Source organism: Chenopodium album, chromosome 21, assembly GCF_948465745.1.
Source record: "Chenopodium album chromosome 21, dcCheAlbu1.1, whole genome shotgun sequence".
NCBI classification, from domain to species: domain Eukaryota; kingdom Viridiplantae; phylum Streptophyta; class Magnoliopsida; order Caryophyllales; family Amaranthaceae; genus Chenopodium; species Chenopodium album.
The window spans coordinates 13,178,339-13,193,198 of record NC_137854.1 but is presented as its reverse complement, the minus strand read 5'-3'; the positions used below and the strand labels follow the sequence as shown (position 1 = coordinate 13,193,198).

At 36.6% G+C, this 14,860-nt stretch overlaps 1 protein-coding gene across 1 annotated transcript; it reads right to left on the bottom strand.

The window, feature by feature from the left end:
• Positions 1-4,396: 4,396 nt before the first annotated feature.
• Positions 4,397-8,439, bottom strand: LOC145600443 (uncharacterized). The gene is made up of 5 exons (XM_081656338.1): positions 5,709-8,439; positions 5,566-5,588; positions 4,875-4,945; positions 4,605-4,775; positions 4,397-4,460 (listed from the first exon to the last, which is right to left on the bottom strand). Exons 1-5 carry the CDS (start codon positions 8,437-8,439, stop codon positions 4,397-4,399), a joined length of 3,060 nt encoding a protein of 1,019 aa, XP_081512464.1.
• Positions 8,440-14,860: the final 6,421 nt, after the last annotated feature.

The following is a 14,860-nucleotide window of genomic DNA, read 5'->3' as shown; positions in this document are numbered from 1 at the left end:
CGCGCGGAGCGGTTTGCCTTTTTTGTTTAGATTGTGTTTTGTTTATGAGGTTATGGTAGTTGTTTTTTGGGTTAATTATTTTTTATTTGAGTTGTTTGTGGGCTGTTGTTTTGTAAAGGGAATTGTGATTTACGTGGCTATCATATTGGATTGGTGCTATTAGGTTGAAATGTACAGTAATTGAAATTTGTAATTGCAATGAGTTGGTGTTGTGACTATCAATTGGAGTGGTTCAATGATCTTTAAACTTGCCATTTATTATTTGTTTTCAATAAAAGAGTTCTTACATGGCACATAATTTAAGATTAATCCTAATAGTACGGAGTACTTAGATAGATATAATGATATGCAGAAAGTGTTCTTATATGGTAGTACTAAATTATTGTAAATATGTAGCTAAGTATAAGGTGTCGTTTTAGGACAAACGACTACTTCTTGTATTTTGTTTCAGCACTTTCATGTGTCGTCAAATCTCAACGTCTTTGATAGCCCATTTGAGCACCCGGATTCTAGTTAGAGAAGTTGTTGGTGCTATTTGGAATTTGATGGTCCTCACCTTTAGGTTGTTAGCTATATCTTCAAATTCTAGCCAATTACCCTGCCCAATAATGCACAAAATAAAATTAGAAAGCGGGATTCGAAGGACTGTTTTTGTTGAGTTTTTATTTGAATTATATGGCCTTTCCCCCTTTTTTTTTCCGTTCTTACTGCCATTTTCTTCTCATATATCTCTGAAGTAGGGAGTCCAATGAGCTTTTCACAGTCTTCAGCAAAAGCAGTGAGTTTTAGTGTCCCAGTGGCGTCACTCACATCGATTATGAAATTTACCCTGTGTGTAAAGGGACATTAGTATTTTGGTTATTGTAGTTATTGCATTTGTTGATTTGAATTGATTCTTACCTGACTGCGGCAGTACTGTTTTTTTAGCAGTGTAGGCATTTGAAAGTTGCGTCCTTTGCTTCTTGGCAGCGCTTTCCACAGTTGTTACATCCTAGGTAAGCAAGCAGATTTTCCAACTGAGCATCAGGGATAGTGGCTTGTATCCAATGGCGTTCTTCTTGCATTGTGTTTGCTGCCTGCGATTTATGAAAATGCATCAGTCCTCTGTTAATAGGTAGGTATTTGTTATGTAGCGGGGTGTGGGTTGTTGTCCTTACATTTTTTTGCTCAATTTCATTGATAGTTTTCGCTGGTGTAGTTCTTGATGGTGTTCTGATGTGGAGTATTTTTGTTGCCTGGTCAAGAAGCATTTCTTCTTTTCTTTCATCCTAGGATGTTTTGAACGAATTTAGTACAGTTGATTAGCATTAGATATTGTAAGTATATCGTGTTTTTCATTGCTTACCATGTTCGAAGAGCATGTGCTTCCTCCCCCGTAGGATCTAAGATGATAGTAGTTGACATTGAGCTTGCAAGGGAGAACCCTACATGTTTTTAGGTTTTGAATTAGGCAGTGTGTTAAGGTATTTTAACAATTTGAGAAGATATGATAGGCTACCTTTATATGTGGTTGGCCGTAAGTGAGTGAAGGCTGCAACTATTGGGCTTAGCACCCAACCTGCAAGCTTCTCAGTGTCAATAACAGCAAGGCCTCCCCACATTGAGATGGTGAAAGACTGTTCAGTGCTGTTTATCATGGCATATAGAGTCATGTATACTTTTGTAGTTTTGTATAAATGGTGGATTACATTGTTATAATAGGGTATTATAGTCATTGTTTACGTACCTTTGGTCAGTGACTATGATTTCACGTACATCCATCATGTTTCCTCCTGATGTTGGTACTTTCCTGACCTCTTCTATGTAAAGGACAACAGCAAGCAAATCTGTGTGACACATTACATACGGTTAGTGACTGCTATATAAAGTGCTGTTAGCAATATAGTTGATGTTGGTTAGCACTGTAATTACCAAAGCGTTCATTTTTGAAGCTTGTTTTTGGAATTGAGTTGATGGAGACATAATTTGGCAAAATTGGACCTGCAGTTGGGTCTAGTGGTTCGATGATCGTTTGTCCGCCGAATGTCATCTGGCACTCATCTTCTCTTTTTGGTACTTTGGATCTATTGGTTTCAGTGGAGCATTTGCGATCTCATATTCTTTCCCTAGTTGCAGGACGTCCTTGAAAGTGTCTATTTCATCACCAAAAAGAGTACCTCCAAGATGGTTACCCTGCATAGCACAGTTCAAGTGAATATATGTGCCATAAAAATCCAATTGACCTGATCATATCTAAAGTGACCCTGCTTCTTTAAGTCTCTTTACTGCATGGCAATGTGAATTATAGTGTTGAACTCATAGATTTGTTTGCTCGGCAATCATGACATTTTGTATAAACTAATTTAATAAATGTCATGTTGAATATGTTAGTGATTTTTAGGTGTTGAAGTTGTGAGTTTCCTTTTTTTTGGTAATTTGGTTGTTGATTAAATCTGTGAATGAGATCTGTATTTTCCTCATGTTTTTTGGTTTTATGGCCAATAGTAGAATTACAAGCGGTTGTAAATTTTATATTACTGTTTTAAGTGCCTAGTAAGAAAGTGAACATACCTCGGTATCCTCAAATACAAGGCATTGGTAGCGCTTCTTGTTTGGTGATTGTTGTGGCTGAGATTTTTCTATCACTTTGGCTCTGACTTTGTAAGCTTTGGTGCTTGGAGTTAGTTTCCCGAGTGAAGTTTGTTCTGGCTTCATGGTTAAACTCTGCAGCAATATATATGTACAATGCAAAACAGAAAGGGTAAGTTAAGAAACGATATGGATATGACCAATGTGATATAATACTTGTTTACTAAACAATACTGACCTTTTTTAAAAGTGAAGGATACTTTGGATGGCGTTGGTGGAAATGACAGAGAATAAACCACATATATATAGATATATATATTGTTGTTTAAGACCAATATTTCAGTTTCAAACTTTTGCATTTCCTGTGCTTGGTTTTAATTAGAGTTTAATTGTATTGATAATAAGATCTAAATGCAAAGAATTTGAAAAGAATTATGCTGTAGTTATTTGTAATTAGGAGTAATTATTGCTAATTATTTCTAAGTAGTATTTGAAGCTTCCTGTGACTGTTTGTTAACAGAATATGCTGCGCAATAAATGTACTATAACCTCTCAATTTAACAGCCTAATGAATATTATGTGGAATGCCAACCAAATAATCATATGGAAGTGAAGTTTGTTTTGGCTGAAGAAATGGTAGTCTATAGAGTAGAAATGTCAAAATGAATGAACCAAATTATTAAAGACCCAGTATATTTTCTGTCATAATCTGCCATTAGTAAGTTAAAAAGAATTTATCAGCAACTCAAAAAATCAAAATTGCAGAAAATAATAGAGTTAATCAAAGCAAAACAGGAACAAGTTTATCTAAAAAAAACCCAATTATAACCAATATGCCAAGGAAACAGATTTGGGTTGGAAGTGACAAGTATTGATTCGTGAAACCAAAAAAAGAACAAGTTTATCTAAAAAAAACTCAATTAAACTCAAGCCATAAAAAGTTGGAATTATATTGCATATACTGAAATTGATAGCAAAAAAATTCAAGAGGGAAAAAAAAAACAACAGTAAAAATACCAAATTAGTGAATTTTCCAAAAAGGGAAAAAGGAGGAATTTAGACCCACTAATTATTGATGCTTAGCCTTCTTAGACTCGGGTGTCTTAGCATCAGCATTGGGCCTTTTCTTGCTAGATGCAGCGTAAAACACAAATACATAAGAATATAAGATCAATAGTGTAACCTGATAGAACTATATTATATAGGTAGTAAAACGAATGCACACCTTTGCAGGTGCCTTAGCTGGTGTGTCATCCTCATCTGACTCATCATCATCGTCATCATCCTCTTCATCATCGTCGCTATCACTACCAAGTTCACTGCTGAAAGGTGTTCCCATGTCCTGCAATAGCAATACTCCAGGTCAACATATATACCACAATAATGACAAAAAAAAAGAAGATTTAACTTGTGTGCAACAGTTAACTCATCCTAATACTATGTAAGACTATGAGTTGGTACCTCATCACTAGAGTCATCATCATCACTATCATCTTCATCGCTTTCTTCTTCAACAGGAGCATTTTTGACAGGCTTTGCAGCAGCCTTTGGCTTAGGAGCTGCAGCAGCGGCTACTCCTAAGAGATAATAACATCAGGCCATGCATCAAATAAACACAAAACTCAAATACTTTGTCCTAAAAAATATCTACCATTTTGTTGCTGCAAAATTGGAACCTCTTCATCTGATTCATCATCACCATCAGACATCATTTCATCATCAGTGGCACAAGAAGAAACAAAGGCAAGGAAGCCAGATAATACAAGTCAAAATAGAAATAAATTCTTATAAGCAATTGGTAACTAAACAAAAAACCTGAACAACACATTCAACAGGTCAGGTATGAACTACTAACATTATTTGCACAACCCACAGAAACTATTTCTGTGCATCTAACCATAATTGAAAATTTTAGAGCATCAATCACTTTCAATTGCAATGATTAATTTAAGATCATTGAAACAAATTAAAGCTAAAAAAAAGTTATAAAACAAAACAAATAAAAAGGATATCTCATTGGCATCTCAGTGTGGTACCCCAAAAAGTGAACGCTTCCATTCTTGAAGTTGTGCGAGATCTCAAACTCAGAGTTAAACACCAAGTCGAAGGACAGTTGAGGTGTGGACTGGCTTAGAATTCCAAGCACATGATCCTTGCCTTCTACCTTGACACGAAGTACTACAGGCTCGTTATCCTTCTTTACGTCACTTAAAGTATCCCGACAGAACAAAAAAAAATCATAGTAAGCCTACTATAAACACCAGCATTTAATCAAGTCAAGAAATTCTAGGTACCAATTCAAGTACCTGAGATAGATGGATGACATTGCCAAATTCGAGTTCCACCTTGCTAGGCACCTTCGACTTAACATCAACACCTATACAATAACAAATCCACAAAATGACTTAGAACTTGAAAAAGCTACTGTCACCGCTATAGACTGGCACAGCATAAAGAGAGAGAAATAAGAGGAGAAAGAGACCTGGATCACTTGCACTTGCAGTTGCAGAAAGAGAGAGAGAGAGTGCTTAAAAATAAGAGGAGAGAGAAATTGAGGTGAAATTATAATTGGGGTAGCGCAACATAAAAGATTCTCAGCATATTTCATGACATCTTTTTTTTCCACAAAAAAAATAAAAAAACAAAAAAAAAAATTGAAGGATGCTGTCAAGTTTAACAGAGTTTGGTAGGTTCTTCTCTGATCTGGAGAGATAAGAGTAAACCTCAAGATATTCTTATTATGCATATAAATGCATCTGTCAATGGATGAACCTTTATTGGGCTGGCACAAATTATGGAATCTAAACCAAAGCAAAAAAAAAAAAAAAAGTAAGCGCATGTACAAAATTTCAGAAGAAGAAGTAATAGATTGTTTCAAGAAACAACAACAGTTTGTTAAATTTAAAGATGAACTAAGTTTATTGAAATATTCTCCTTCATTTGGAATTTTAAATTGGCTGAAATTTTGGTTACTGGACATCGTGAAGATAAGCAGACCGAAGTTCCTGTTTCAGGTGTTCCTGTCATAAAAGAATGGTTTTCACTTTAGCAGCTACTCATTAGGTGAGCGGCATACATTATTAAAAATAAATCAAGAGGTTGTAATTATACTGACCTTGAAGGAGATTGATGTGTAACACCTGATCGTAGTAAGATCTCAAACGAAATAACATTTTTTGCACTGTATACATGCTGATCTTCAGTTGTAGGCTTGGTCAGTACCCTTACATGTTTAGAATTCCGGGCCCGAGAAAGGGCAACATACAGTTGTCCATGAGAGAAGCAAGGTCGTCTAAGGTATATCCCTACTTGAGTGAGTGTTTGTCCCTGGGCTTTGTTGATTGTCATAGCAAAACAAAGCTTGATTGGGAATTGTTTTCGCTGGAACTGGAACGGGTAATTAGTTGAGGCAGAGGGCCGCAAGTCAATGCGTGGCAGAAATACATATTCACCAGTATGATGGCCAGTTGCAATTACACACTCAATCATGTTGTGGTAGAATCTTTTGCATATGAGTCGTGTCCCATTGCATAAGCCAGAGGTTGGAGCAAGGTTCCTCAGCAGAATAACGGGGCAATTTTCCTTTAGAACCAGTTCATGTGGACTCATTCCTCTGGGGCATAAAGTGTTTAGGAATTCAGTTGTGTAAATTTTGCAATTTTCATCAATTAACACATCAAAACTCTTGTAGGTTACAGCCTGACCTGGGTGTTTTGCAATTAGCAGAGTATTTATCTCATCAACATCATCGTTGAGGGGAGTCAAGATTGCACGTTCAGCGAAGATGCTGGAACTGAAACTACCTGCGGTCAGTTCCGGGAATATTTGGCTGAGAAGCTGGTCTAGAGAGTAGTTTTCATCCTCAAATGGCACAACCAGTTGTCTTGGTAGATGAATGTCAGCTATCTCTTCTGTTTGCATACGGCCGTCCCTTAAAGCAAGCAAGAAATCAGAGAATGCAGGATTTGTCCGTGCTCGCATGTTTTGACTAAGTCGTATTCGTTTGAAACCATGCCATAGATAAGAAGAGACTAAGCTCGCTTGTACGGCTTCTTTTTGTGATTTTTTGGGTACCACAGGCAATACTTGCCGAAAGTCCCCACCGAAGACGACAACCTTGCCACCAAAAGCTGTACGGCTATCACATAAATCCCTAAGCAGCAAGTCTAATGACTCTACGTTTTCCTTGATTGCCATTGATGCTTCATCCCAAATAATCAAGGAGCTTTCTCGTAGAAGACCAGCTAAGCTGCTTTGTTTAGATACATTGCAAGACATGGAAGCTGTATGATCAAGGGGGATTTTAAAACGTGAATGGGCTGTCCTCCCAGTCACTATGTTTGAGGCAGCAATTCCGGACGTAGCTGTTGGAAGAACTATTTTGCCCATTTTTCTAACAGCAGCATACAATGCACAGTAAAGGTATGTCTTGCCAGTGCCTCCCGGACCGTCAACGAAAAATGAACCGGGTTTGTTAAGCTGCACATGTTTAATGATGCAATAAAAGGCATCGCGTTGGGCAAGGTTGAGCTTGTCAATGGCTTCAATGTATTCAACCGGTATTGTGGCATTGAGTGCATCAGCAATATCCTTTGTTTGTCGTAGTCCGGAGTCTGCATTGCTTATCAACACCCCTAGGCCAAATTCTTCCAAAGTTTTCCCCATTTCTTCTAAGAAACGCTCAACCCCTTGCACAGTAAGGGCCTTCACTTTGTCTTCCATTCCTGGATTTTGGTGTCTGATATCTTCGGACAAATGAATGTAGTACTTTTGCCAAAGGGCTAGGGGATCTCTTGGCATTCCGAAAATTAATATTGTAGCAAATAATTTACGCAAAGCTGTTGGCATATGTGCAGTAACAGCCTCTGCCATACATTTATCAACGGCGTCATCTTCTGCCAGGAGGCCAAGTTTCAAGGCTCCTTCCTGAAATGTTGCACAAAGGTGGCCGTTGACTGTTCGTAAATCTTCAAATGATTTTGGTCCCCTTACATTGATTAGTAGCAGCCTAAGAAAATATCTTTCCCCTTCGGATGGAGCCACAAAAGTCAGACGCCCTATTGCAGTTCGCACATTAGCCCGCTTAGACCATGTTTTTGTACCATAATTCCACACATAATGCTCACAAAATTCTGCATATGTGTATTTTGGTATGTTTGGGACAGTGTTGTTCATTCTGAAGAACTCGGTTAATGAAGTACGGGCTCGGCGCCTATCTGAAAGAACAGAGGCTAGTTGTTCATTGGGAGAGAACCTCACACTGTGCTGATTAGGCAGGTGAATTTGCAATGTTACTATTGGTGGGCTCATCTCAAACAGGTCAAACCCAAAGATTCTCCATGCGGCTTCACAAGGGGATACCCAACGGCCTGCTTGGAATTGCTCAATCTCATTTACAGGGCCTGATAAAGCTTGTATGTTATATGATACCCGATCATGTCCTTTATAAACGTATTTGTAAAGGTACTTAATTGCTTGAATTGTTGAACATACCTCCACATTCAAGTGACAGTCGAATAAGGCAGATAGATAAGGGTTATATGGAACGACCCAACTGTTGTCCAACCTTTTCCTTCGAATCACAATAGACTCCCCTGTGTCCCGACGTCTGTATTCAGGATACCCACTTTCATGGCTTGTTGTAATATCTGAAAAAGACTTAGGATAGTCGTATTTGCACTTCCCTTCCATTCCTCTATGCTTCACGCATGGGCATTCAGGGTTATCCTTCCCACATGGGCCATGTATCATATGGTTTAAGACCACTTTTCGTAAGTGTGGGTTTTCATGGGAAGGAATTTCAGCAGACACGTACTTGTCAAATGAGTCTGGATGCTTTATCTTAAATTCCGGCTTTAAAATAATGAGCATATGAACATGTGGCAAGCCACGTTTTTGGAACTCAACTACATAAATGAACGCAGCCACCTCTTCAAACACTTGTTCTTCTTTTATTTATTTTTCCAGTGCTATAAGCTTTGCTCTGAAAACACGAGCTACAAGATCGGGTCGGTTTTGTGCTTTTTCCCCGTGTGCCAGCTCTGCTTTGATTTCTGGCCAATTTGGGTTGCAGGTCATTGTTATGAATAAGTCCGGTTTCCCAAAACGCTGTACAAGAGCGATAGCATTGAGATAACGTCGTTGCATATCACGAGGCCCCCCTAAAAAGGAAGGAGGGAGGATAACACACTGACCTACATTCGATGCATTTGCTTCACCGCTTTCAAGTGTATCTACTAAACCCTGATATAGCTCAGCTCTAATTTGTGCCTGATTTTGTCTAAAGAAATCCAGCCGAGTATTCTCTATCTTCACATACATGTCTACAATATATTGCAAGAACAGCCGCCCAGCCCGTAGGATGAAATTTCCATCACGCATTTGAAACTTGTATGCATAGTACTCCCTGCAAGAAATAAGCTTGCCCTTCTTCCCCCGAGCAGCAGCTGCAATTCCATTTGTTTTTATAAAAGTAGTTACAGTTACATGATTAATACGGGATTGACATAAATGAAATAACATGTTTTTGGTGTAAGTAGTCACAATTAGTTGTCTTACCAGAACCTTCTTCAGTTACCAAGTCAGCTGCCTCTTGAACATTGTCTGAAATGACAATATTTAAAAGGTCTTCCACCTGGGACCGTCCTCCGTGAGACATTTTTAGTAAACCGTGATGCCACCCACAGTCACCTCGAGGAAATAGAAGCGGGTATTGTAGAGGATCGTAACAGCCATAATAATGATATATCCTATGGCTCTTGTTTGATTTCCCATGAACAATGATATGTGGGCTGTTTCTTTGGCTAGATGAAGTACCTTCACTCCATATCACAGCTACTTCTTCGGATGTCGGAGCATTGTAAACACGTTGATCAAGAACGGGGTGTTTATTGAGCCTGATTTCAGTCTCTTTAGTGACTTCAGTCTCCCGAAGAGACTTGAAAAACCTAGCATGTGGATTCAAAAGCATAATAGCCATGATCAAGGAAATTATACTCGGACGTAAGTTTGGAAAAAGACGATGTCTATTTTCTGCCTCAAACATAGCATCGTAGAAGTAAAGCTGTAAATATTATGGTGGTTCATTATCAGGCAAGAGGTCAGGAATATTATGATAAATTTGGCCATGAACCTTCAAAGCATATATTCCTTTATGCATATCCCCATCCATTGATCCACCAATTGAGCTAAAAGCAAAGAGGTTATTGTAAAGGCGAGAATATGTCTGAAAATGATCCGAATCATCGTCATTAGAAGTATAAAGTTTATCTAATTCAGGGGGTAAAGCATTAGAAGCAATTTCAACTTCACCATCACAGCAACAAAAATGCAATGACTCAAAGGCTAGTTTTTTTTTTTGCACGACACTTATCGCAAAAATGAGGGGCAGGCAACTCCATGGGCTTAGTAGGCAGCGATTGGCCGATATTTATAGCAGCACCAGCTATAAGCAGTTTTAAATAAACATTCAGTTGAGACAACTCTTTAAAAACTCAGAGAAATGCATAGCTTATTATTTAGAGAAATTCACCTGTCTTTGATTGCTTTTGGCGTTTAGGTTTTGGAATCCCTAAAATCGTCCGTTGTCGAGCACTCATTCTTGTCTTTGATGTTGTAGGATATTCTGGGAAATCTGCTACAATATAAAACACCCTTAATTAAATAATGTGAAGTTTCTCGATTTTTTAAAAATGGGAATTCATGGGGTAAAAGAAACACTGTGCTTACCCATCACATATAGAAGTGAAAATTTCAGTTGTTGGACAAGTAAATTCGAGAACCTGCTGCTTGTAAATAGCTCTGATTTGTACAACTGCTTTCTTGCTTTCTTTTAACCTTTGATTATTCCCTTGAATCCCTACTTGCTTTCTTCCATCTTCCACCTTTTGGTTCTTCAGTAGGCAGTAACTAATGTTGTCATGGACTTATTCTATTTCTCATTTAATTACTTATTAATTGAGTAGACCTTTTAAATTCATCCATTTAACTGAGTCACCAATTAGAGATAGAAATTTAAATTAATAGTAACTGAGAAATTGTAGATATAATTTATCTTATTTCATAGAAAAGAATAGTACAATGCATTAGCAAGAATCAATGAAAAGAACCAAACCTGGTAAACGGCAAGGCTAGAGTTGATTCTAGCACCATTGACGTCTCTACCCTGGACATACAACCTCCTTACAGAAGGCACCATTTCCTTTGGGCATACAACAATCACACTGAAATTCTTGGGAAACTCCTTTCCCAAAGACTGTAGATTCCCCAAAACAAATCCATAAGACAACCCAAGGATGCTAAAGACTTCCACGCTAATTCAAATATGCAATTGAGAACTAATTCAAATATGCAATTTAGAAATGTGAGAAAATAAAACTTCCACGCTAGAGGAGTAAGATTGCAACCTGAGCAGAGTCAGAAATCAGCAGCATCACAAAATCACTTTTGGAAATGGTCTCCCACATCTCACCAAAAGTTTTATTCTCTTCACTGAACCCAGCAGCGCGTGCCTCAGCTACAGAGTTACATCCTTTGCGGAGTCCAATCTGCATCACAGAGGCAATAAAGCCATGACAATATATAACTTGGAATCACACATTTTCGTCACATAATGACAGAAGCTTGATGAAGGGATGATTTAAGTATGTGCATGCTCAAATTTTAGAATAAGGAAATATCTATTTTTCAATTGAATTGCATGGAGTAGATGTCCAATGTAGTACCATCATTTGACAGCCATGCAAATTTTGAATACAGCATTAAAAGATCAAAAGGTGCAAAGTGTGATGTCCTCCAGAAATAATTCATATATTTAACAGGAATCTCAGCATCAGAGGCAATTTGGTTGAAAAAACTGACATCAGGATGAAGAACTGATATCAAGACAATCCAAAAAAGATTCAGATACCAAGGAAGACCTTTCAGCAGATCACTTAAGGAAACATAGCCCACAGGAAACTACAATATTGCACACAATACATAATATATCTACTGTGAAGATATCTAATTAGAAAAAACTGAAATAACAAGCAAAAATAGCATTAACTTAGTATTAAGAGACAAGAAGATTCACAAATAAATGTCAATCAATATTCCAACATACTCGTCTTCTTAATCTAGAACACAATACTTGATTAAAGCTTATAAAGGGATATCACGCCAATAAAACAATGTTGGCTAAAAACGTATAACTAATTCAATAATAAAGGAGAATTTCATGACAAATCAAAAACAATAGAGCAGGGCAATTGACTGTAGAATTGTTTGCTTCATAAACTAAAGCAATAAGTACCAACAAGTAGCACAAACAAGCTATTAATATCCAAGATAAGTTTTATAATTGTAAGAGATAAAGTGAAATCCCCTTATGTAAAAAAAAGAGCAAAATACAGTAGATGTATTGAAAGTTTGAAATCATATACCAAATGGTGTACTTTTACACATAAAAATTGAACAAAAGACTCACACTAATTTACAAACATGCCATTGATTTACACGAATATGAACTACATATCAATTTCACTTTATGAATTTCCCAGCTAGAAAAATCAATAATTTAATCAATGTATTTATACTATTACAAATATATCCATCAAATAAACAACAATCAAAAACCATTTTTCCCTATCCAAATTTTATTCAGAACCTCAAATTTATAGTCACAAATTTCAATAGTTGGAAATGAACAATAGCCCAGACCTGATTGGTGGCAAATTCAGGAGCAAAAATCAATACTCTGAGGCACCGGTGACCCACCTCCCATAAAGTCCGGCCGTCATCTTCCGCCGCTGCCCCCTCGACAGGCAGCTGTGCTGTCGTACTCCCTTCCTCACCGTGGTCGTCACCAGCAGATGGACCACGAAATGCTCCTTTGATGTCATCTCGTGTATCATTTTTTCTCAATTGGAAATGTAAATTCAGAATTTAAAAATTCAGCACTTCAATGGAGAATTGTAAATTTAGAATTTTCTTGTAAATTTAGAACTTTCTCCATTGAAGTGATGAATTTTGCAATTCTGAATTCACTTCTCTTCGGCAATTCGGACAGAGATGAAAGACACAGGGAGAGGAGAGAAAGACACATGGAGAGGAGAGAGAAAGCTGAAGGCAGAAGGTGTTAATTATTGTGGGGGTAAAAATGTAAATAAATAATTTTGAGGGTATAAAGGTCCGACCACTGTTCATAAGAACAACTTCCCACTTTTTATAAGGTAGGGATTATCTTATACTCGTACAAGTTGTTTATTTTTTCTAACCTACTATTAAGTTTGTCTTATATAAGGCTGGCAATTCCTGACCCGACCCGATAACTTGAACGAACCCGACCTGAAGTTATTGAGAGAAACCCGAACCCGACCCGATCCGAACCCGAATAACCCGAATTCGACTCAATTTCACCAAAATTTCATATTTCGTAATTATACTAAGTTTTACACTATCTTTGATTGTTTCCAAGCATAACCCAAAATCGACCCGAACCCGAACCCGACCCACTAACCCGATTGCCACCCCTACTCTTATACTAGTACTATAAATGATATAAAGGGCGGCACTAATTTACTCTCCCATAGACATACACGAGTAATAATTTGATCCTTTTCTCCCTTATTAACTTTACTTAACTAAGGCCCTGTTTGATTCACCTTAATTTTGCTGAACTGAAATTATTTTTACTGAACTGAACTTATTTTTACTGAACTGAACTTAATTTTACTGAACTTAAATTATTTTTACTGATTTTCTATTATAATTCTTCTTTAAGAAAACTGAATTTTACTGAACTGAACTTCTTTTTACTAAATTGAAATTATTTTTACTGAACTGAACTTATTTTTACTGAACTGAAATTATTTTTACTTAATATTATTTTTTTAAGGTGAAGAGAACAGGGCCTAAAACTTTAAAAATACTGTACTCATTAACAAGTTTTTTAAGGGGAAAATCCAACGAGATAAATAATATAGATCTCTTAAACACAATAAGGCCCTGTTCACTTCACCTTAAAAAAGAATAATATTATGTAAAAATAATTTTAGTTAGTAAAATTCAGTAACTTTAAAGAAAAAATATAATAGAAAATCAGTAAAATTTTAGTTTAGCAAAAATAATTTCAGTGTAATAAATTAATTTCAGTCAGTAAAAAATTATTTAGGTTCGATAAAATTAATTTAAGTTCAGTAAAAATAATTTAAGTTCAGCAAAAATAATTTCAGTCCAGTAAAAATAATTTCAGTTAAGTAAAAATAAGGTGAAGTAAATGGGACCTAAGCATTATGAAGTACTTAATTAATAATCCCCCCCCCCCCCCCAAAAAAAGTACTTAATTAATAAATAAATAAATAAGAAAATCCTTTCTCGCACTCTTAATCTCGTTGACTTAAATGGTAGGAGTTCGACATTGAAAGAAATAATTATGCTCTAATCAAGGCAAACAATTCGGAGCAAAAGGGGCAACATTATTATTAACTCTATTGTTTTAGGAGGAATGAATAGGGAAAATCTTAGAGGCTGCATTGATGTATATCACACTTATTGAACTAGAAAAATGAAGGAAATAAATCTTGGGAGCTTTCTTAGATCGGTCGAAACCGCAAGACAGGGGATAAGGGGAGTAAACTTTAAGTGAGAAATTGTTTTGGGCTTCAATTCTTTAAATTTTTGGCTAGATTTCAGAAATAAAAACGTTTGGGCCTATATTTATGCTTGGATTAAAAAAATTGTTTGGACATGAACTATTGGTCTTAAAAATAGGTTTTTTAAAAACAAATAAAATTTGAAAAAGATTTTTGAAAACTCTTTCTCTAAAAATTCATGTGAGGAGCTTATTAGAAGAGTTTTTAACTTTTTGGTTATTTAATACACTAAGGGTCTGTTCATTTCAGCTTAATTTCAGTTCAGTTTAGTTCAGGTATGTTCTGTATTCTTTTAGTCTTCTGATCTTCATATATTATCCTGAACACAAAATTCCCATCAACTTTCCTTCCATTATGATCCAACACCTTGATTACTGTGTTCCAAGAAACTAGAAAATTGGCTATGGTAACCTTCTCACTACTGTCTTTGAAAGCTTTGATTTAGATCTCTCCAAATATGAACCCCTGCCTCTGAAAAACAATGAGTTTGTTCAGAGAACATTTCTTGGAATCTGAGGTCACATGTAGTGTATAGGTGTTTGGAGGAGTTACTAGCAGCTTTAGATGATGAAGAGGAGCCTCAAATTGACGGGGAAGCAGAAGATGCAAAGGATGTTGAGGGAGGAAAACAGAAAGAGAGAGACAAGAAAGAGAAAAAG